Below are 25,888 nucleotides of genomic sequence, written 5' to 3' on the forward strand. Positions count from 1 at the left end.
AGTAGAAGTTGCAAAAATATCATGATGGGTCAAACTCGGGCAACCATGCACATAACCTTGTAGGCAACCATTCTTATAACAATCCTTAAGTGAAAATACAGTGTCGCCATTTTATTATGCATTCTTTTTGCTGCAATCCAAGTTCCAATGATTTTTATAATCAAACCATGATTTTTTCCCCCGAAACTTTGTTTTTAAATGCAATTGTGGAATTTAACAGCAATGGAAGAAACTTTGGTTAAATTTCTGCAGGAATACAAAATATTGCCACAAAATCTCTACTTGCATGATTAATCTTTGCAATTCTGTGATTTTTTTTAAGAGAAAACAAATGGTTGTGTACTTATGGAAAGAATATTAAAAAAAAAAAAAAAAATACAGAAATACTTGGACACGACTGTGTTTTATTTTTTAATATATCATGAAATCCCTATTTCATAACTAAATTTTTTATTTAAAATTGTTAAAATATGTTGACTTTTCATATGTTGATAATGTTTGTCAACTTGGATAAATATCAATAGTTTGGGAATCTTTCAAAAAAATGTCACGAAAATCAGTAACTTATACTCTGGAAGTATATCAGTTACCTTTTCATTTGTAAAAATTTGCCAAACTGCACTAAGGTGGTTGCATTAATCTGTAAGTGCCGAAATATGTGTCATTAATTCTTCTATACAGAAACACATAAAAACAATAAAGAAAACTTTTCCCATTTAAAATTTATAAAATTTTTGGTAAATCAAAAGAAAAGATTTCTAATAACTCTGAAGACATTCTTCTGTGCTCATTACAGGGAGTAGGATGAATGCTAAGTAGCAATATTCACGAATGAAGAAATAAACGAGACTATTGTTGAAAAAGCAAAAGTAATCCTGGACAAAAAGGTAGCAAAGCAAATGATTTATTATTACAATGCTTTTGCACTAGTAATGCTTATTGGTAATTGTTTTGCATATTATATCACACCTTAGAACAATGCAAAAAAATTTTATGAAATATATTGTAAGAATTTGATTCCATATATCACATAGATGGAATAATCCTTTACAGTGCTGTGCTGTTTTATTTTGAATAATGTGTTCCTTCTTTATGAAAAAAATGGCTAATTTTTTTGTTAAAATGACCACTGCGTTTAGTTGTGAAAATTGGCAAATCACCCAGTGGTAACATGAAGATTCCAAATGTTCCAAAGGTGTATATGGTGGCTGCTTTATAAGTATTTGGCATTTTAAATACCAAAAAAAAAAATGTATTTTGAGTTCAAATAGGAACATTGAAAAAACCTTTATGTAGTGGGCTAGGCATGCATTTTCAAACTCTGAACTGTTATGACCATATATAAAAATGAACATCTTCTCCACTCTTCTAACACACAATAAACCCTAATAATCATTAACATATTTTTTTTATCAACTTGACTTCACATTATCATAACACTGAGCTCAATTATATACACTAGCAATTCATCAAACTGATTGTGGTTTCTATTCCATTTTTCTCAGAACTAAAGTAAAATGAATATTTAAATTAACTTTTCATTTTACTGTTACCAGAATTTAAAGAATATGGAGATGTGGATAATATTCCAAAATTTCTGCAGCACTTCAGGAAACAAGATCCAAGTACTTTTTTATTTTTTAGGTTCATAGAATGAACTAATAAGGATGCAATAAAGAAGTGGAAAAAAGGAGGGGGAATATTTGTTTCATTAGTTATATAGCAGCTTATTGATTTTGGTCACATTTCTTGATCCCTCCTGTAATTTAGGAATTACCCATCAATACTCTTGCAATATTCATAATGTTTTTGTACAAAAGTTTTTGAATTCTTTTATGAATATGAACACATAATGCTATTTTTCTGGATTTTAATTTATTCTTGTACTACATATCTCTTAGGGTGCTCTGTATAAAACTGTTCGAGCTGAAGAATGCACTTGGACAGTTGGTGAGTACTTTACTGTAATTTATAAAAATAGTTTCTTAATATTTGTTAATATTGTACAAAAGCAATAAAGAGAATTGAAGAAATAATGCGTGTATGAGGACTATCAGATGTTCTTTATATTTGCTTGTCTTTTGCATATGAATTTTCAAAGACTCTATTGTGTAATTAAATTTTGGTTTATAAACTATTTCCTGAATGTGAGAAGATTAGCATTTAAATGGCTAGTAAAGGACTAGAATTAAAATGAATTCTAATTATCCATGATATTATTAAAATATGTATTATTAATCATCATAATTCTACTTAACAATCCTTCATGTATATAGTTATATTTAATTGATTGATTTTCCGAGGCTTCTAGAAATAAGCATGAATGTATGTAATTCATTTTGCAATATCAGTAAATATTACAGTAAATAGATAAGGAAATAATAACCATTTTATTGCTAGCCTAAAAAGTACCAATTTAGGGGAACTATTTCAAATAAAAATGTAAATGAGATAACATGTTTAATTATTCAAGAAGAGCAAATAATATTCTCACAACCTGACAGTTTTGTTATGAAAGTGAATCAGAATATTCTACACTCAAACCTATTTTTGTGTGGTATATTGAAATTTCGACAATCGATGCCAATTCTGAAAGAACTTCAAAATTCCAGAAGGAGCTTCAATCTTTTATATTTGGCTACCGAGATATATACAAACGTCTAGTGAAACAACAGTCGTCACAAAATCTGATCACCGATTACATGTTAAGTGAAAAAAGTCAGCTCTAAACGAGTTAAAGGTAGTATCTTCAAGTGATGAAAGTGATTTTGAACCAGTTTACCACAAGAAAGTTCGCGTATTGTCAGACTACGAATGATAGTGGTTATACGTCTTGAAATGTTTTGTATCTGAAAAATAAATACATATATATAAATAAGATATTTAAAAATGATCGCAGGTGTATTTTCTAAATCAGATTCTGAAAGGTTTGGCGAGATTCCAAGGAGCTGCTAAACCTCATGTCTTGATTTCGTTTAAAAATGTAATTCCTAGTTATTTCATAAGGTTTTGAGTTATTTTCTATGTGAGACTTCTTTTAAGCGGTCCCTATTCACCGCATAAAAAAAAAAAAAAAAAAAAAAAAAACTTTTTAAATGCATTGTGAAAGTTATTTTTTATACCTACTTGTGAAGTTTTGTGAGTTTTTTTTAATGTTTTCTTTATGTGGTCCCTATCCACTGCACAAAAACAGGTTTGAGTGTATTCATTTTGTGTCCAAGTAATTAATATCACAGCTGATCTGTAGCTTCATCCTCAGGTGAACAAATGCAAATGCCCCCTTTTAAAAAAAGTACACCACAAAGTTATTTTGCACTATGCAGTTAGCCCTCAACTACAATACAGTTACAGTATAATAATTAATTCATTATTAAAGTGATTTAATAATCATTAGATTTCAGATGACAGGTAGTTTGTATTTTATACATACTTTCATTGAATTTTATTTACTTAATGTCTCTGGCCACTAATAGTTGTTGTTAGTTTTATTTCTTGGAAGTGACAACTGACAATAGAATGACTTGAAGAATTAGCAAAACTATGTGAATGTAGTAGGTAGGTTTATTAAAAGAATGTTTTGTTATTTACATGAGTGACATATTTATTTAAGATCAAATGATCAGCTATCCTTCGTAAAGAAATTCTTTCTGTTAAAAGAAACTTTCAATGATTTCATTTCTAAAATTGACTATAGGAAGGATGGCAAAAGAGTTTACAACTATGTGAACAAACTACAGAATAAGAAGATTGCATCTACTAGAGAGCTGTTGAAAAGTAGTAGTCATATTTTAACTGATGGCAGAGATATTTCTAACGCTTTTAATTCTTTTATTTTTATGGACAATGGTTGAGGAGAGACCTCAAGATCCAACAGAAGTTTATTAGAAAGGAACTTCATCACTCTGCCTCTTCCCTAAATTGTGGACACGAGATTTTTGTATCAAGACTTTAACATGGATGAACTTATAGAAGCTATTAGATGTGTCAAGAGTGGCAAGAGCCATGGTCCAGATAATTTCCATCCTGATTTCCTGAGGCAATTGGGCAGAAATGCACTCTGTGTATTATTGGAGAGTGTTCCAACGATTTGGAAAAAGGCGATCATCGTTCCTATACTTAAAAATTATAAACATCTGGATAATTTAACTAGCTATCGAACCATTTCTTTAACTAGTGTTTTATCCAAGGTCATAGAAAGCATGATGACATCTTGTTTGAGTTGGTTTCTCAAGTCTAATAACCTTATATCTCCAACTCAGGACAGATTTAGAAAATGGTGTCCACAAACCAACAAGTTATCATGCTGAGTCAGTCCATAAAGGACGCTGTCGATCAGAGATGCTCTGTTTTGGCTGTGTTTGTGGACTTTGAGGCTGCTTTTGATACAGTTTGGCAACTCAAATGTATCCAGAAGTTACAAAAATTGGGTATGTACAGTAATATGCTTTCTTGGATTAAAAGTGTTTTTTTTTTCACAATGTTTCTGCACCACTTGTTACCACAGGGCACGGTGATCAGTCCTATTTTATTTAATATGTTTATTGATGATCTGATGAGTATCTTGACTTTTGATAGATTGACTAACGCTACCCTTTTTGTGGATTATCTTGTGATTGGGTGCTGTGCAACTAAAGGTGATCAAGCCAAGCTAAATACCATCCTGAATAAGTCTCTGGAGAGCTGGAGTTTGGAGGATAATATGACTATAAACTTGTGGAAGACTACTAGTCAGTATTTTACTTTAAATAGACAGCCTTTCACTTCTGATCGTGTTTATAGAAGTTCTCCCTTGCAGCATAATGATTTTTCAGCTTACCTGGGTTGCATCTTTGATAACAAATTGAAATGGACTAAGCATGTTGAGTACATCATCTCACAAGCCAGGAAGAGATGCCCCATTCTTAAGAGACTAGCTGGTGCTAAATGGCAGAGCTACCTTTAACACTACTTTTAATACTTATGTCCAGCTGGTTTTAAATTATTGCAATAAAGTGCTGGTCTCTGCCTCGGATAGAGTCTTGGGTATGCTTGATATTTCCCAAAATCAGGCTTTATGCTTGATCACTGGAGGTGTTAAAACTACTTCCATACTTGCTATGCATTTGCTTTGTGACCTACAGCCAATGACTAACCTGGTTCGGAGGAATGCAGCTATCCTTTATAATAGACTTAACTAGACTCCCAAACATTTCTTTTTGGCGTGAATACAATTTTAGCAGAGTACATAATCTACATGTTGGCTCTCATACAGCCCATTTTGATGGTGAAGTCGAGGCTATCCATTTAGCCCTTCAACAGGTTTATGCCCATCTCTCTCCTCTTGATAAGGCTGTAGTTTTATCAGACTTAAATTTTGCTCTTCAGGCCTTAGCAAGTAACTTAGGAAAACAAAGTGCTCATGTCCAGAGCTGCAGGGAGCTGTTGCAGAATTCAGACAAAGGTTGCTTTCCAGTGGGTGTCATCACATTGTGGCCTTTGGGGAAGTGAGATGGGGGACCTTTTGGCAAAAAAAAGGTACGGATATTCTCCAGAGGTCTTCCAGAGACCTATCTCTTCCCTCTGCTAAACTTGAAATTAGTAGGATTTATAAAAAATCTTTTTGTAATGCTGCAGTTAGTGCTACTGAAAATAAGTCATGGACGGTGCTATTGAAAGCCGACTGTGTCTCAGCCTCTCCTCATGCTATTGCTGTGGCTGAGTTCAGACTATTGACTTCACATAACTGCTTTGATGCTCATTTGCTTTATTTTAATATGACTGTCTCACCTTTATGTGCTTTGTGTAATTCTGGACAAGTCATAGATGCTGCTCATCTGGACATGTGCTTTGCACTTAAGAGTTTGAACAGTATTGTAAAGAAGCATTAGAGAGCTTGTTGCCTAATGGTCAATGACCAGGCATTTGATAAATGAAATGAATGGATTCGAAAATAATCTGAACAATAAATGAATACTTTAGAATATGTTTATTAGTCTCTAGGCTGCGTGATACACTGGTAGCATAATAGTTTATTTAGACGTGTAAGCGAAAATTTTTTGGTACCCTCAGCAGGACACAAGAGGCATTTGTTCAGAATTCTAAAGCATAAAAATTAAAAGCAAAGAAACTATTAAACTTGAAAAGAAAATTCACAGAGTTGCATTTATAAAGAAGTTTCAAAATAAATTATAAAACATAATTAAGAAAGAAATTATAAAGTGAGGATATGTTTTTGTTATCAGGACCTAATTCAGAAATGTCTGTATGTGTGCACATGTATATGGATGTATGTACGTATATGTATGTGATGATACGGCAGTCGTGGCACATGAATGACAAACCTTGGCTGAGTGGAATATAGCAGAAGGATGACAAAGGATTTTGCTTTTAATTGCACATCTTTATTTAATTCAAATAGCAGATCATTTTCCTTTTAGATGAAATTCTTTAAATTATATATCCAATCGTGTTTCAAACTGAATAAGAGGAAAATCTAAGCTTTTGACATCTTAGCTGTTCTAACAAAGGAAAGATGGGTTAAGCAGCAGCGAGGTGTTGTAGTGCAGGAGGAGAGGAGCTTCTGTTTGCAAAATGGTGTGCATTCGTTATTTATACTAGCTGTTACGTAATAGGCTAGAATGCTCTCGAAGGTACTGGTCTAGAGGGAGATCCTAAATTGCAGAAAGTTAATTAGAGGTTGCCTGTTTGCATAGAGCAAAGCCATTGTATTTTTTATATTTTACATCTCCCTGCCCCCCCCCCAAAAAAAAAAACAAGAGGCCGGGTGAGCAAAGCATTAGTAGATTAGTGAAGCAAGAATATCATAAATTGTGATCTTTTCTTATATAATTATAAAGTTTTTGAATTATGCAATTTTACAATGATTTATAAAAATGAACATATAACTAAATTTTATATATGGAAGAATAATAAATAAATTACAAGCATAAAAATCCTGAATTTTTCTCAAAATGTCCATTAAACAGTCCTTTCTCTCGAATGAAGATACTGGTGAAGTTTCTTGATGCCAGTAAGTCAGCTTATTTTTATCTTGTGGACTAATAAGTTCACAAATATTATGCACTTTTTCCAATAAATATGATTACATAATAATTTTTGAATAGAAAATGTTTAAAATTTTTGTGGTGAACATTTTTTTTAATAAAACTTAGAAGATATACAATTTATGAATAATGTATTATGTGCATTCATTCTTCTCATTGTAGGTAATTAACAATACATTGACATATTTTAAAGTAATTTAAAAATTCAATACAAAACATTATGATATAATACCTTAAACAATTCAATATAAATCTGTAATAATATGATACAATATTTCATAAAACAATAACACCTTGAATAAAACTTTGGCATGTCCTCTCCAACAGATCAGCGTGACTGGCGTGCTGATGGTTGGGGGGGGGGTGCTAGGTACAACATATCAAAAAACCTCCATTGCCTAATAAAAGGTAACTGGTTTTTTGGCATTGTATCAAAGTGGTTTTTTTTTTTTTTTCTTTTTTTTGTAAAAATACAAAATCTTACAAAATGAAAATTTAAGACAAATAACTTGTATGATCAATTAAGACACAATAACACGCCGAATAAATACTAATTCAGAAGTCAAACAACAAAAATCAGCGTTATACCTACAAAATTTTCACAGGACTAGTTTCGATGGTTTTACCGAACCATCAACTTCAGCTGCAAAACCGCAAATGAACAAGATAGGAAATAATGATTAGATAAGATAAGAAAGCCTGAACAAGAATAAGCAAGTGGCGCCATCTGTTGGCGAAACCAGAACTAAAACATAATTTCTCTAAAAGCCGAAGGCAAATTTGGATTGGAATTAGGATCGTTAACTAGAACAGAAAGATTTTTATGATTGTGAAATGCCTCTAGAAAATCCAGTTCTCCAATGGAAGATGTTTTTTGAATAATTTTGGCAGCAGAAAAATTGAAAGTGTGATTTTCGGACCAGCAATGTTGAGCAACAGAAGACTTCTGTGTTTCCTTTTTTCTAACATATGCCTCATGTTCTTTGACGCGAAATTTTAAGGCTCTCTTAGTTTGGCCAATGTAAATTAAACCACACTGGCAAGGAATCCTATAAATACCCCAGGAATTCATATCCGGAATGGGGTCCTTGAGTATAGAAGTTGGAATTTTATTGATGGGAGAATAAACAACCCGAAAGTTAAATTTCTGCAAAATATGTGCAACTTTATAGCTAATTGATGGAAAGAAGGGAATGACAACAGAATTTTTATAATCTCCTAAAATAAGAGTGTGGCTTTTAGTGTGTTCAGATGAGAATTTTTTAACTGCTTGATTAATAATGTTGGGTGAAAAGCCCCTGTCAATAGCTATTGCTTTTAAATAATTTAGTTCTTCATCAAGGGCTAGTTTGGAGGAGCAAACTTGAAGAGCATGGAAAACATAGGAATAAAATGAAGCTAACTTTTGTTTAGTCTGACATGATTTAAAGTGTGGTGGAAGGCAAACCGATGAAGGTTTACGGTAAACTGTAGTACTGAAGTTGGATGTGTTACGTGTGACCAGAATGTCGAGAAACAGAAGAGAACTGCAAGTCTCAAGTTCAAAAGTGAACTGAATAGCAGGATCAATAGAATTCATTGTTGAAAGAACTTTATTTAAATCATCTTTATTACCTTCAAACAGGGTAAAAGTATCGTCTACGTAGCGGAACCATGCCGGGAAGTTTAAAGTTTCAAACAATTTTGATTCATAATAATGCATGTAGATATCAGCCAGGATGGGACTGGGGGGGCTTCCCATGGCTAATCCCTCAGTTTGCTTGTAATATTTATTTTGGAAAACAAAATGTGTTTGTTTCAAACAGAGTTGAGTGAGAGAAATTAGCTCCTCAAATGAAGGGATACACGTCAACAATTGTCCAAAATTGAGAAATGAAGGGATACACGTCAACAATTGTCCAAAATTGAACATGAACTCTATAAGCTTCATCTGGAACTCGCTAAATCATATCCAAAATTCAGTGCCCTTGAACAAAAGTCTTGGTCTAGAACGGAGAATGCAGTTAACCGTCATAAAAACACCCTTGCAGTTAAATTCGAAAAACTTCTTTTACAGTCTTCCAGTTCAAGTAGTTCAAAAAATCTTCCCATTGTAAACATCAAGCCAATAGTTAATATTTCTAATGTTAGTCTTTCAGAAGAACAAGAGAGAATTCTAAAATATAATTTTAACTTCTCACAAACCTGTAAACCCTCGATTCCAAAGATTTTGGCTCCTATCGAAAAAGCTTTCAAGTTCAGTAAAGTTTCAGATTCACAGAAAGAAATGATTAGGCATCTTATCGCTCATAATGTGAAATTCAATAATAAACCTTTGAAACCAAATCTAACTGCGAGAGAAAGAGCTACAATGCGCGGAATTCATTCTAACCCGGATATTATCATTTCAAAGGCCGACAAAGGTGGCCAGATAGTCGTCATGGATAAGAACACTTACATCGATGGTGTCACTAAACTCTTAAACGAAGGACCATATAATCCGATCCCTAAAGATCCTTCACCTTCGGACTTATCCAAAATAAAAACTGCGATCAAATCTTCGCAAATCATTTCAAGCAACTTAAAACATTCGCTTATCCCATCTGTTGCGAATTGTGCCAGATTATATGCTCTTCCCAAAATTCATAAAAGTGGTATTCCTTTCCGCCCTATTGTATCAAATTTAGGTACTGCCTCGTATCCTTTAGCTAAATATTTAATTTCTAGATTTTCCACTCTATTAGACAATAACATTTACACCATAAAAAATTCAATAGAGTTTGTAAAAAAGGTTAAAAACATTTCTCCTAGTAATTTACTCATGGTTTCTTTTGATGTAAAATCATTATTCACCAATGTCCCAGTGGAGGGTGCATTAAGATGTCTAGAAACCAGACTTCGCGAATTTCATTTCTCTTGCATCGAAATTGAGGAGCTAATTTCTCTCACTCAACTCTGAACAAACACATTTTGTTTTCCAAAATAAATATTACAAGCAAACTGAGGGATTAGCCATGGGAAGCCCCCCCAGTCCCATCCTGGCTGATATCTACATGCATTATTATGAATCAAAATTGTTTGAAACTTTAAACTTCCCGGCATGGTTCCGCTACGTAGACGATACTTTTACCCTGTTTGAAGGTAATAAAGATGATTTAAATAAAGTTCTTTCAACAATGAATTCTATTGATCTTGCTATTCAGTTCACTTTTGAACTTGAGACTTGCAATTCTCCTCCGTTTCTCGACATTCTGGTCACACGTAACACATCCAACTTCAGTACTACAGTTTACCGTAAACCTTCATCGGTTTGCCTTCCACCACACTTTAAATCATGTCATCCGACTAAACAAAAGTTAGCTTCATTTTATTCCTATGTTTTCCGTGCTCTTCAAGTTTGCTCCTCCAAACTAGCCCTTGATGAAGAACTAAATTATTTAAAAGCAATAGCTATTGACAGGGGCTTTTCACCCAACATTATTAATCAAGCAGTTAAAAAATTCTCATCTGAACACACTAAAAGCCACACTCTTATTTTAGGAGATTATAAAAATTCTGTTGTCATTCCCTTCTTTCCATCAATTAGCTATAAAGTTGCACATATTTTGCAGAAATTTAACTTTCGGGTTGTTTATTCTCCCATCAATAAAATTCCAACTTCTATACTCAAGGACCCCATTCCGGATATGAATTCCTGGGGTATTTATAGGATTCCTTGCCAGTGTGGTTTAATTTACATTGGCCAAACTAAGAGAGCCTTAAAATTTCGCGTCAAAGAACATGAGGCATATGTTAGAAAAAAGGAAACACAGAAGTCTTCTGTTGCTCAACATTGCTGGTCCGAAAATCACACTTTCAATTTTTCTGCTGCCAAAATTATTCAAAAAACATCTTCCATTGGAGAACTGGATTTTCTAGAGGCATTTCACATTCATAAAAATCTTTCTGTTCTAGTTAACGATCCTAATTCCAATCCAAATTTGCCTTCGGCTTTTAGAGAAATTATGTTTTAGTTCTGGTTTCGCCAACAGATGGCGCCACTTGCTTATTCTTGTTCAGGCTTTCTTATCTTATCTAATCATTATTTCCTATCTTGTTCATTTGCGGTTTTGCAGCTGAAGATGATGGTTCGGTAAAACCATCGAAACTAGTCCTGTGAAAATTTTGTAGGTATAACGCTGATTTTTGTTGTTTGACTTCTGAATTTGTATGATCAAGTTAAAGTCTTTACTAGAATTTTGGAAACTAGAAATGAATATTATCCTACAACAAGAAGAAAGGAAAGAAAATGTTACAAAATAATATAAGAAAGAAGATGTTTGGTTTTCTAAAAATTATGTGAAAAATATAAAAGGACAAGATCGGGAAAATAATTTGTCATAGTTAGGGTTCAGGTCTAGATCAGGTATTAAAAGGTCATAATCAGGAAAAATTTTAATAGAGAAGTTTGAAAAATTAAAATTAAATCAATTTTAGACAGAGATAGGAATTCTACTAGTTCTAACAGTTAATTTAAATTTAATTTAAATTCACTTGCTGGATTAAAAGGTCATTCTAGTTGAATGAACAGGTTCTGATTTCTTTTTTAGTTTAAGGATTAGGTTTATCAATTTCATAAGTAACTTCAGAATATTGTTTTAGAATTTTGTAAGGTCCTGAAAATGGAGGAAGAAGTTTGCATATTAGGACATTGAAATTTTTCATATATTACTAAATCACCTATTTTAAAATTACTAGGTTTAAAATGAGTATCATATCTTTCTTTATTAACATTATGATAATCATCAGATCTTTTTTGAGCTATTTTTCTAGCTTCTTCTATTGGTGGATGTAATTCTTGATTCTGAATTAAGGAATCATAAGGTAATTTTCCATACATTAAGCATCATGGTGGGAATTTTGCTACAGAATGAGGGATGTTATTATATTCTTCAATTACTTGAAGTAATAATTTTGTCCATGCAATATTACCTTGATAAGAATTTAGCTTACATTTTAATTGTTTGATTAACACGTTCAATTTTACCGTTAGTTTGGGGGGTCTATTTGCAGTAGTTAATAAAGTCAAAAGTCGTTAATCCGGACTCGTCGGGGCATCGGTGATTCCGGATTATAGATCATCAGTTTAAATCTGGTAAGATATCATGCAGAAATTATAAAATTAAAAATATGAAACCATAATTTATGAAATAAAGAAAATTATGATCTAAAGGGTATCAAAATTTACAAAAAAAAAAAAAGCTTAATATTTATTTGTTTACTTTATTAAACATTTCTTTCAATGCAAGTTGTTTAAGTTGCTTCGTTTTTTATGTGATAATACATTCTCTTTAATTCTATAAACAGACATAATTTCTTGTTTAGTTACAAAGTTCCACTGTTCAAGTCCTATAATTGCTGTGTCGAGAATACTGACTAATTTGTCAATCGAAATTTTTTTGTTTTCAATAACCTCTGTCACTTTCTTCACTATCGGAAGCGAATTATAATGACGAGGAATTTGATTTAAATCATATCAAAGATGGAGTACATCGAGATGAAATGCTACATTTAGTAAGGAATTATAAGCCAAATAAAATAAAAACATCTGCCTTGAAGATAAGGATAGTGCTGACAGATCAACTTCCAATTCATTGTGCGCCGCAGCGTTAAAGATAAACAAAGTTTAGATAAACAAAGGATATGCCTTTATCCATTTTTTGCAGCAATTCCACTTTTTGTTTAATGAACTTCAAAATATACTTTCGCTTTGTAGATACTTTACATATTAATAAATATATATAAGAAATTCTATTTGACATAACCGAAAGTTCAAGCTCACTTTTATAAAATTGCTCTAACAGTCTGCAAAAAATAATAACCCGGATTCAATTCAAAGATTAAGGAACAACGCAATCTGCAACATTAACTGAAATAGATAATTAGATAATTTTAGCTTAGCTTATACTGTTCATTATATATTAAATGCGCACTGGTAAACGTATTCTGCGCATGCGCACAAGCATATTCGCAGCCGTAAAGGCGTCAACGCGGCGCATGCGCAGAAAGTTTGTAGCTTTGAGGTCCGGATTATAGGTGTCCGAATTAACGACTTTTGACTGTAATTGTTTTACATTTTGATTCCTTAGAAAGTGCTTAAATTTTGAAGATGTAAAAGCAGCATTCCTATCACTTAAAATTTTCTTAGGTATCTGGATTTGAAAAATTTATCTTAAGCAATTTATATAAGTAACAATAGTTACACTTTTAGAAGCAAAGTCCAAATATACCTGTTGGCATGATTAATAATTATGTGAATATACTTCTCAGTAGAATTATAATAATTTAAACCTTCAGTATCAATAGATAATATTTCAAAAGGTTCACTGACAGAGGGTAAGTTTTGCATTAAACCAAATTTCTTTTGTTTAGTTTTCTTATTAAACTGACATACTTCATGATGCTTGCAATAATTTCTAACATCTTGAACAATTCCTGGCCAATAATATTGAGGAGATAATAAATTTAGCGTTGAGGACATGCCAATATGACCAAATTGTAGATGCGTTTTATCAAGTAACTTAGTAAGAAGAGCCATTGGAATTATAATTTTATACAATCCTTGTTTTTTAATAGTTAAAACGTCATTCATTTTCTTATATTTAGGATTACAGATATTGTTTAAATTTTTATATTCTTTTATTTCTTCTAATGATAATAAGTTAACTTGCAATCTTAAATGCTGACAAATAGGATTTCTAGATAGCATGTCAGCTTCAACATTAGTCGATCCCTTTTTATATTTTATATCAAAATCATACATAGATAATTTTAAAGACCATCTAAATAAGCAACCTGTAGGATGTTTTATATTTTTAAGCCAAACTAGAGCAGCATGGTCAGTATGTACAGTAAAATGTAATGTTTAAATCCATGTAAATAATAATAAAATTTATCAATTGCATCGATAATAGATAAACATTCCAGCTCAGTAATTGCATTATGATATAATTACAAAGAAGATAATAAGATCTTAATTTTCTAGAATGAAAAGCAATTGGATGTAAATTACGATCAGGATGTTCTTGTTTTAAAACAGCACCAACAGCTTCTTTAGAGGCATCAACAAATACATGACAAGGATATTTAGGATTAAACAAAGTTAAAATAGGCCTAGAAATTAATGCATCTTTTAATTTTTGAAAAGCTATTTGACATTCATTAATTCATGTATAGGGAGTATCTTTCTTAAGTAAATTTGTTAAAGGAGCTCTAATTTTAGCATAATTTTGAATAAATTTATGATATACATTAATACTTCCTAAAAATCTTTGCAACTCTTTGAAATTTTTAGGGGGTTGAAATTTCTTAATAACCTTTATATTTTCATTACTGGGCTGGTATTTATCTGTTTGAATATCATAGCCTAAGAAATTTATTTTTTCTTTAGCGAAGTTACCTTTAGATTGTTTTAATTTTATATTTTCTTTTTCACGTATATCAATTATTAATTTAAGATGGTTTAAATGTTCATCAAAATTTGGAGAACATACTATAATATCATCAAAATAATTTAAGGCAAATTGAATCTGATATTTGTTTAAAATTTGTCGAAGAGCTTTGTAAAAAACAGTTGGGGAATTCTTCCAACTAAAAGGTAGTCTAGTAAACTCATAAAAGTCCAAAATTTGTAGTAAATGCTAATTTTTCAGTATCGTTTTCATTTAATTTTATATGCCAATAGCCTGATGCTAAATCCAATGTAGAGAAAATTTTTGCATTTGTTAATTGATCTAATAAACCATCAATTCTAGGAATGCACTCAGAATCAGTTTTTGTAATTTGATTAAGCTTTCTGTAATCAATACATAGTCTAGTTTTTGCCTGTTCATCACACTTATAAGCTAAAGTTGCAGGAGCAGCATAAGGGCTATAAGAAGGTTTAATATTTCCATTATTTAACAACTCATGTATTTGCTTCTTAATTTCACTACAGTCAAAAGTCTTTAATCCGCACTCGTCGGGACTTCGGCGATTCCGGATTCTTGGTTTTTCCGGATTATAGATCATCAATTTAAATCTGGTAAGATGGCATGCAGAAATTATAAAATTAAAAATATGAAACCGTAAGTTATGAAATAAAGAGCAATTATGATCTAAAGGGTATCAAAATTTACAAAAAAATATAAAGCTTAATATTTATTTGTTTACTTTATTAAACATTTCTTTCAACGCGCGCATGCGGAAAGCATACCTTACGCATAGCCGAAATTAGAAAATTGCAACCAGAAAACTATTTGATTTGTATTCGTGATATTTATAATGACGAGGAATTTGATTTAAATCATATCAAAGACGGAGTACATCGAGATTAAATACTACATTTAGTAAGGAATTATAAGCTGAATAAAATAAAAACATCTGCCCTGAAGATAACGATAGTGCTGACAGATCAACTTCCAGTTCATTGCGCGCCGCGACGTCCCCCCCAGTGCAGAGCAGCGTGAAATTGATAAACAGATTTCGGAACGGTTAGATAAACAAAGGATATGCCTTTATCCATTTTTTGTAGCAATTGGTTTTTTGTTTGATGGACATCGAAACATACTTTCTTTTTCTAGCTCCTTTGGGAGCTCCAGCATCGGAAATTCTATTTGACATAATCGAAAGTTCAAGCTTACTTTTATAAAATTGCTCTAACAGTCTGCAAAAAATAATAAGCCGGATCCAATTCGAAGATTAAGGAACAACGCAATCAGCAACATTAACTGAAATAGATAATTAAATAATTTGAGCTTAGCTTATACCATCCCTTATACATTAAACGCGCATGCGTAAACGCATATGTGCATGTGTAAAGGTATTATTCGCATGTGTAAATGCATATGCGCATGCGTAAACACATTAATGCATATACACATGCGCAGAAAGTTTGTAGCTTTGAGGTCTGGATTAACAACTTTTGACTGTATTATCTTTAAGCGATGCTCTATATGGTCAATAAGCTATTGGTAATTCAGAAGTTAGTACAACTCTGGGGGGGTTCAATCTTTATACAACCAACATCATATTTACTTTTAGCAAATATGTGATTATAACTACTCAACAATTTTTGTAATTTACTATCAGAATTTTCACTATGTTCAAAATAATTACCAAAATTTTTAGTACTAATATTACTTTTACATACAAAATTTTCACTATTTTCAAAATATTTACCAGGTTGTTTAGCATTGATATCATTTTTACATACAAAATTATTTTGGAAAAAACTTATTTAACATTTTTACTCACCCGCTTTCCAAACCGATAAACTTGATAATTATGAAAATTCAATTGTAATTTGAACAATGAAACACAACATGAGGATAATAATAAATAGTTCAAATTAGAATTTACCACATAAAATATTATATCATTAGTGAGTTTACCTATTTTACATATTTCTAATTTTTTCTACATGAATATGACTAGATAGAGAAAATAATTTATTATTATATTTATCTTCGATTTCTTGAAAATTTTTATCAGCACCCTTTAAAATATTAAATGGCAAAACATTTACCTGAGAGCCTGTATTGATGATACTGGGAAAATTTTGTTGTCCAATTTGAACATTAAAATAAAATCTTTTTTTTTTTTTTTTTTTGTTCATTATTTTGCACTGTATTAGAATAATTTAAAGCCGGAACTTGTGAATAACTAAGTGGCCTGTAAGGATATTGAAAAGGCCGGGAAGGTGCTTGTTGATAACTAAACGGCCTGTACAGATATTGAAAAGGCCAGGGCCTATACTGATTTGGTTGAAAAAACCGGATAGAATACTTGGGTACAGTTTGCCTTGGAGCAACAATACCACCTAAGATCCTAAATTGGGGGAGATCCTAAATTGCGGAAATTTAATTAGAGGTTGCCTGTTCGCGTAGAGCAAAGCCATCATATTTTTGATATTTTACATGTATACACACACATACATTTGTATGAACATATATATGAATACATGAATCCATTCATCCATCCATACATACATTTCAGAAACTGGTCCTGATAATAGAACTATACCAAAGTGAGATAGATTCTTCTGAATTAAAGTTGGAGCTTAATGTTTATGTTTTAGAAACTGAACATTTGAATGATATGTTTATATGTTTTCTCATTTACATTGATAGAAAAAGAAATTTAGGCAGAATTTCATGCTATTGAATATTAACCAGACAAGGCTATCAGAATTGAAACTGAATTTAAAGTTATTCTTCAGAATCTACGAAACAGATGTATTTCATATTTAATTTTGTATGAATCTGTTAAGGAGAATGCATGCAAATGAACGTTTAAACTTTCAAATCTTGAATTACAAAAATTTGATAGTGATTAATTTTTTTGGAGTCTGTTTGGAAAAAATTGATTAAGGTGATATGATTTCTGACAGTGATAAATTTCAGTATTTATTACAAGTGATTTTTGAGGGTTTGTGCGCAAGGGAAGTTATATAAAGTTTCCCCCCTGCAGCTGCTAATTACCCCAAGGTCATGGAATGTCTGAAGACTCATTTTGGTCGAAATGACTTGCAGATGGAAGTTTATGTAAGAGAATTGTTAAAAGTGGCTCTGAGAAATGCAAATACTAGTAATTCCTTAGGTGCATTATATGATAATTTGGAACAACAAATTTAGGCTCTGGAAACCCTTGGCATCACTACAGATAAAAGTGCTGCACTTCTTTATCCTTTAATTGCTTAGAGGAATTTTTAAATGCCTATCAAAGAAGTACAAGTGTTGACCATGGTCCAAACCCAAAATTGTAGATTAAACATTTTATTAATCTTTTTTTAAAAATCAGAAATAGAATCCGAAGAATGCATAAATGTAGCTGTGGTTGGTTTTGGTTTAAAGAACAAAATGTCCTGTGGAATTAAATCTATTAGAACTGTTCATGAATAACCATCAACAACAGCAAGTTTGTTGAGTGCTTATTCTCCTGCTAAGAAGTGCATGTTCTGCAGTGGAAAACATGATTCGTTTAATTATTTTAAAGCTAAAAAAATGCCATTTTCAGAAAGACAAAAACTTCTAAAAGTTAAAAGGCACTGCTTTTGCTGTTTAAAGGCAAATAATTTCAGGAGTTCTATTAAATGTGCATTTTACCATAAGAATCACAGTGTAACTATGTGTTTGGAATTTCCTAAAAATAAAACAAATGTTGGTACTCTTCTTTTATCAGGACCAGATTCAGAAATGTTTGAATGTGTATTTATATATGTGTATATGTATACACACACATACATTCGTACTTACATATATTATGTGCATACATACATACATTTCTGAACTCTGTCCTGATAACAGAATAGTACCCAAATATTAAGAACCCTGCGTTAAACAGCAATGAAAAAGAAACTAGTAAAGAAAAATTCTGTGAATCTTGCTGTGTTAGTAACTTACCACAAGTACTTTTGCAGACCCTAAAAGTAAAATTAGTTGAAAATAGTTATACGCTTTGTGTTCGAGCTTTATATGACACAGGATTGCAAAAATTGTATTTGAAGAATGACTTAATTTCTACTCTAGATCTGATACCGTCTAGACAACAGATTTTGAGCCATGATCTTTTTGGAGGGAAACGAACGCCTAAAAATTTACATAATGTCTACAAAATGAAGCTAAATAGCCTAGATGATAATTTTGTATATACCTTTGATATTAATGATCAAGATACGATTTGTAATGCTGTACTGTCTGCCTTAAATGGCCAATTGGTAAAGAGCTTTGATCTATTAATATGCCATTTTATGACACTTTAAATTCATCAAGGCCTATTTATCTTTTAATTTGTGACTGGTTGACTTTTCACCAGGAGAAAAAGAGTACTTCTTGGTGGTATTGTACCCATAGAAACTTGAAACTGGGTTGGGCATTGATTAGAAAAACACTAATGAATACTGAAAGGGAAAATTCGGTGATGATGATTGTAACAATGTTTGTGATAGATGCTAATATTTTGGACCGTTTTTCTTTAAACATCTTTGAAATATATGATCCAGTCAACATAAAATTATGAAAAGAAAAGAAATTTCGTATGAAGAAATATTTTCAAGAGACTTAAAGAATCAAGGATGATGTGATTTTCAAAGTTGCCTTACCATGGAAAGATGATCATTTGACTCTTCCCACAACAAAGATATAGTGATAAGAAGACTTGAAACCTCAACTAAGAAGCTACCTTCCACATACAACTATTTAAGATTCTTCTGTTGGAAGGATAGCGACTTGTAAAGGAATTAAGGTAATGCAACACAACAGATTGGTCATTGGTATAAAGAGCAGCCCTTTTCTTTTGGAAGCAGTCCTAGATTATCATTTGGAAAGATATATGAATGATGCCCAATATAATCAAGATTATGTTGAGATCCTTCTTTCGAGTTTCTATGCTGATAATTTAAAAATGAGCTTAAATGATACATGTGATATATTACATTTCATTGAGATGTCCCAAGTCATACTCCTTGAAGAAAAATTCAATTTGAGAGGCTGGCAGTATGCCAGTGATAATGATCCCTAATCATTTACTTTTGTGTTAGGAGGTTTGCGTGATAGAAAAAAAGATATACTGATGATAAATTTGGACTGGTTAGATAGCTATAAATTGGAAATTGTGTAAAAAAAAAAGAATTTTGGTCGCTCATAAGTGTAATATTTAATAATTTGTAAATGGTAACATTTAATATTTAGTAACTTGTTATTGGCAACACTTTGGACACGGATATAAAAATAGAACTATGCTGGTATTGCAGTTCTCTGTGATTATACATTCTAAGATTGTAAATAAATAGTTTCTAAAAGCTAAAAGTAAACCCCATAATAATATAATAAGGTATTCAGTCATGTTGATTTATTATGTCCTGTTTTGCTGAACCCCAAATTGTTGCAAAGGATGTGAGAAGAAAATATATCTTGGGACTCTGAAGCTATAAAAATGTTAATAAAAATAAGAATTTATGAGCTGGTTTTCAGAACATTATTTGTTGAAGGAAGTGACTGGTGTTTTTGATTGATCCATTTCTCTGCATACTTTTTGTGACACTCATCATTTACTCTTCACAGCAACTGTTTTCATTTGTGGGGAACTCTGAGAATGTCCAAGTTCATCACCTAGGGTCCAAAGTTAGAGTTGCTTCTATAAAATATGTGACTATTCCTCGATTAGAGTTAATGGCTGTTGTGGTGAGAGTTCGATTTTTCATATCTATTGTAGAAGAGCTTCAACTGAAAGATGTCGAACGAGATTATTGGACCGATCCCCATAGTTGTTTTAGGGTGGATTCAGCATAAACAATCTTGGTTGGTGTTTGTGAACTAGAGTGAAGGAAATAAATATTTTAATGTATGCTTTTGCATGGAAATACCTTCCTGGAATCCAGAATCCAGTTGATTTTGCCTTCTTGGGGATGTCCTGCTAGACAACTGTTATTGAGTATAGGATGGGAGGGACCTACGAGGTTATCAGAACCTACATCTAACTGCTCTATCATAGAACAAACTTTTGATGAATATTCTATAGCCAAAGAAAAACAGAATTTGATGGGCATTCTTCTAGCTATTCTTTAAGTTACTCAAATACTTGTAGCTGCAAAACTTATGAAAAGAAAAATAATGAATGCAGACATCATGGATCAAGTTGGTACTATTATTAAAGTATGACAGAGTGATACGATTGATTGCTTGGATAAAAAATCTATTTTTATATGTTAATAATTATTAAAGATCAAAACCTATTTTCAACAATAAATGAATACTTTGGAATATGTTCATTAGTCTCTAGGGTCTGTGATATGCTGGTAGCATAATAGTTTATCTAGAGGCTTAAGTGAATAATAATATTCTCACTTTTAATTCTTGTTTTCAATCAAGCAATGGATTTCCTTGATTTAAAAATAATGTTTTATAAAAATTAATATCTTCTAAAGCTATCCTAAACTTTCATATCATGTTGAATCCCATAGTATTTCCACCCACCTTTATTATAGTGCCCTTCCTTAGAAAACATTTTATCCTTTTCTCAAAATTCAGAATATCTTCTCATCAACTAGTTCTCTAAGACATTCAATATCCGGAGTGATGTGATATCCAGATCTGCGTACCAACAGCCAAAAAATCTAGATAGATAAAGAAGAATGTCTGTGGTTTCGTGCTCGCATTAACTCAGTCAAAACAAAACAAAAAAAAAAAAAAAAAAAAATCGGAGATATTAATTAAAAACTCTAAAAACACTAATATTTACCCTCATTTTTTCTGATGGGCAACAGTCTTGCGCGCTGGAGAGAAAAAATCTGCTTTATTTCAAGAAGTGTTGCCACTGTTCCCTTTCCAATCTTAAAGTTTTTTTAAGTTTTACAATTAAATAAAAATAACATTGCGAAGCATTAAATACATTATTCCTGATACCAAAAATTCTTGGGAAGCCATTTCGACTATTTCCATCTTGGTATGACTTTAATTAGCTGAGATATTAATTAAAAACTGATTTTTGCACACATTTTTCCGAGTGGCAACAGTCTGTTGTGATGGAAATTAAAATGTTTTAGCTTTCATATCGTAGAGTTTGTTAATAAAAAATTTGTAGTTTTTACAAAATCTATTTAAAAAAAGAAGAATGTTTGTTTGTGTGTTTGTTTGTTCACGTTATTTATTTCTGATAAATTCTGATCAATTTTTTGCCACTTTTAATCGACTAAAATTGAGTACAGGTGAAATATTAGACGGAACTCGAGCTTTTGTGACCATTTAATTAGAGAAACAAAAATCATTAAAAATTGCATGCCATTGTTGCTGATATAATGACAGAGAATTAGTGTATTTTTCTATCAAAATTTTTTATGTGGGTTCCACTTTGCATCATACTGTGAAATGTATGGCTATGAGTCGTATGTTTTGCAATGTTATTAGAGAAGGATTACAGTGGTTTCATTATCTCTGTTGTTAGACACATTACTCTCAATCTAACTTAGCTGGTGTCAGGTACTTCCGCTAGTAACTAAATAAATAGAATAAAATAATTATAATAAAAAATTTCCACTCCCTTATAAAATCTAAGCATGGAGAATATAACACTTAACAGAAGGCAGAAACGTTTTCTTCAAATGAGATTCCTGCATGTCACTGTACTGATGTTTACTCAGATCACATTTTGAGCAGTTGTGGAGGGCAGGTATGGCACTACACATTTTATAGCTGTATGATATCTCTGTGAGGACTAAATTATGTTGCCTGGTACCTCCTCAGATTCTAAAAATTTTACCTCTCCTATATTATTAAAATTTTGCCATCCTTAATTTTTGTCCAGTGCTCCTCTAAATTCTAAATTTTTTGCCACCCCTAAATTCTGCCTCCTGGTCTGTTGGGGAAGGTAGTATTCTTCTATCTGACCTAATTAATAAGCAATGCCCCAATGTTTCCATGTATACATCTCATCTTACTAAATTCAAACTCATTATTTAAAATTATGAAATTTTCCAAAATCGTTTGAATCCCAACAATTGCAGATCTGGGACATTGCACTGTATTATTTAATTTTAAATTGGAAGAGTGAAAAAAATTAAGATTATGCAAAAACATAAATTTAGATTGGGATAGATTTTGAACAAAGCTCCATTAAATTATGGAGTTCTTTTCAAAGTCGTTGCCACCATAAAATTTTTTTTTCTGGCCTGATTTTAAATTATTTCATTTCTTTTAATGTAAATACACAGTAAATATTATTTTGATACAATCAGTTTTATTCTCTTTTTACAATAAAAAAAAAAGTTTAAATTCATCATCAGTTTTAATGTAGAAAATAAAATGTGTAATAATTACTGAATACATTAATTTATATTCGGGGATTAGACTTCTTTTATTGATATTTTGAGAAATATATTTCATTACAGAATTTTCTGCGTTTGAAATTTCCTGAATTCTTCTTCGTCGTCTTCCCTTTTTTTTTTATTTGGATATATTGCTTTTCATTTTCAAAGCAGCTGTTAATTAATTTCTTTTATTTCACATTTAGCAACATTCAAAACTTTACGTACATTTTTGTCTAACATTAAGTAATCCAGGTATAAGAGAAGGGCCAAGAGTTAATAAAATTAAATATGAGCAAGAAGTTTCAGTGCACTTAAGGCAGAAATTATAATTTCCTTGATTAAATAAATTTTGTGGAGAATGACATTTTTACTCTTGATGGATAAATATTTCCTAGGGACATATTGTCAGAATATAATTAATTATGTGTTAAAATATTTGAGATTAAGAATTACATATATCTTTTGTGTTCTTTATTTAGAGGAGAGAAAGAAAATTTTAATTCTTTTAGAAAAAGCTGAGAAATTTGAAAATGAAAATTTGTGGGTAAGTTTGCTAGAAGGGCAGTATATTGCTAATCCTTATGTACAACATCAAATGATGAAGAAACTGGATTTGGAAAAGTTCCAAACTCAGGTGAGATACAAATAATATTTATTAGAGGTTTTTTTTAGAATAATTAGTATATTCTTTTTAATTTTAATGAATCTATAGTCACTACAATCTATTATTTAATTGTAATTTTTCATTTAAGCAATATTTAAAGGTTATATGCTGTTAATCAAATTGTACTTAAGCTCTAATTTCCATGTATTACTTATGTAAATTTTATGTGAGTGATAAATGTTGAAAAATATGTATTACTTATTTGATTAACTAAATAAATTAGTTAATCAAATATGTTACTTATTTGATTTTTTTTTTTCAAGGAATGATCTTGAAAACGATGAAGTTTTTCTCTAAAGTTTAATAAATTAACTCTCTTGCCCTATTAAAATAATATGTTTTAGGCAATATGGATGGGTTTATCTCAGCTTTCATTTATGTGTACCTTATGCATTCAAAAATCATTAATGTGTATTTAGCTGGTTTTACAAATTTATAATGTTTATTATTATAGTAGAGTATGTATGCCATTGTTTTGTTATTTCTTTGCGAATTTTTTAATCTCGGCACTTCACATCTTTTCATCTGAAATGAAGTTTAATAAATCTGAAATTTAGAGAATAGGATAAAAAATATATTAACTAAAAGATTTTAATTGAGTTACTACTGATACAAGATATTTATTCTAAGCAGATTTTATAAGAAAGTTTATTAATTAATAATATTAATAGAAAAGTAGAAGTATATTAATATGTTCATGGCATGCAAGTATGTAGTCAATTTTGTAATCTATCTCTGTGCAGCATTCTGCATTTATTCCGTTTTTAATTGTATCTGTAATTATAAAATGTGTATCTTTCACAACCTATATTTTGTCTTTAGAAATAATGCTGCATTCATTATTATCTGCATACATCTCCGAGGTTCCGTTTCCTGAATTCTTTTAAAGTGAATAGCCTTTTTACTTATTTGTACGAAGTAAAATGGAAGTATTGTAATCGCGAAAAGTTTCAGGCATCATATTTCAACACAAATATCCATTTTCACCGCTATCGAATGCAATTTAATGATGTTTTTGCTTGACATCTGTACGTAAGGACAGAATAAAGGAATCTTCCCCCCCCCAAAAAAAAAAGAAATTGTAAAACTATTTTAAAATGAATTCTGTAGAGAATTTTTCGTGGCGTTTGTGCGTACATGATACGTACGTATGTATCTCGCATATCTCAAAAACGAGTAGCCTCAGAACGTTGCACTTTTCTTATATAACTGCTATAAGATGTAGATGTGTACCTCGTATTTTGGTTGCAATCGGCCGCACCAAAAGTATATACACTCACTTCCAAAAGTTAAGCACGAAAATGTCAAATGCAAAAAAATCAACAAATACTGCTTTGATTGACACAAAATTCGGCAGGAAAGTAGCATATATATTTATGCATAAAACAAAATAAATAATTATATACTGAAATGAAAACAATGTTAAATTTTTGTAAGTTATCAGATAATGACATACTGGAGACTTAAACAGAATTATGTATAAAGTGAAAATAAACAGCATAAAATGAAAAAAAAAAGACATTAATAGGGTATGTGATCCCACCTCATCTGTTTACAAACTTTACACCTTGTGATCATGCTTTCAATTAGGTGGTCAACCACCGCAGAACTAAGCAATCGCTATTCTTCTTGTAGAGCAGTTTCCAGCACAATAAGAGTGGCTGGAGGTGGGAAACGTGAAGATACAGCACGGTCGGGAGCATCCCAAAGATTTTCAATGGGATTAAGGTCTGCCAAATATGCTGGCCAAGCCATACGCGCACCCTTTACTCTCCAGGTAGTCATTCACGATGTCAGCTCTATGGGGACGTGCGTTATCGTCCATTAAAAAAAAAAGTAGGGCCAACTGCTGCAGCATACAATCTCACAATGGGTTCTAGGACTTCATCTTGATACTGGACAGCTGTCAAAGAACCCCATTTAAAGATGTGCAGGTCGGTGCGGTATCCTAATGAAATCCCTGCCCACACCATAATGCTTCCTCGGAATGTCTGATGGTCAGTGATGTTTTGGGACTGATTGTGTGTTCGTTGTTTACGCCATATCCTTATACGCTTGTCATCTGGCTCCAGAGCAAATCCTGACTCATCAGTAAACATGACATCGCCCCAGTCAGACACATTCCAGTTGACATGTTCCCGGCACCACTGTAATCGTGACCCTCATGATTGGGCGGATAGAGGAACACAAACTCGAGGAACGCGGGCGTACAGTCCACTCATATGTAATCTTCGGCATACAGTAGCTGTGAATATCGCCTTACCAATGGACGCTGTAACCATAGATGTCACACGTATGGAGGTTGCTTTGCGATTCTGCTGGAATTGTTTCCATAAACGTGAAATTACAGAATGATGAACGCCGAAGAGAAGAGCAACATCT

General features: G+C 31.7%; 1 protein-coding gene across 1 annotated transcript in view; it reads left to right on the plus strand.

The window, feature by feature from the left end:
* Positions 1-25,888, plus strand: part of LOC146992931 (nudC domain-containing protein 2-like) — a 63,808-nt gene that overhangs the window by 28,624 nt on the left and 9,296 nt on the right. Inside the window, exons 2-3 of the mRNA XM_085810032.1 lie at positions 1,902-1,950; positions 23,322-23,476. Of these exons, the coding sequence (XP_085666158.1) occupies positions 1,902-1,950; positions 23,322-23,476 (204 nt within the window). The remainder of the gene's footprint in view (positions 1-1,901; positions 1,951-23,321; positions 23,477-25,888) is intronic.

This window comes from Stegodyphus dumicola, chromosome X2 (assembly GCF_044657685.1).
Source record: "Stegodyphus dumicola isolate Sdum_Otavi_A_Nest chromosome X2, ASM4465768v1".
In the NCBI taxonomy this organism is placed as follows: Eukaryota; Metazoa; Arthropoda; class Arachnida; order Araneae; family Eresidae; genus Stegodyphus; species Stegodyphus dumicola.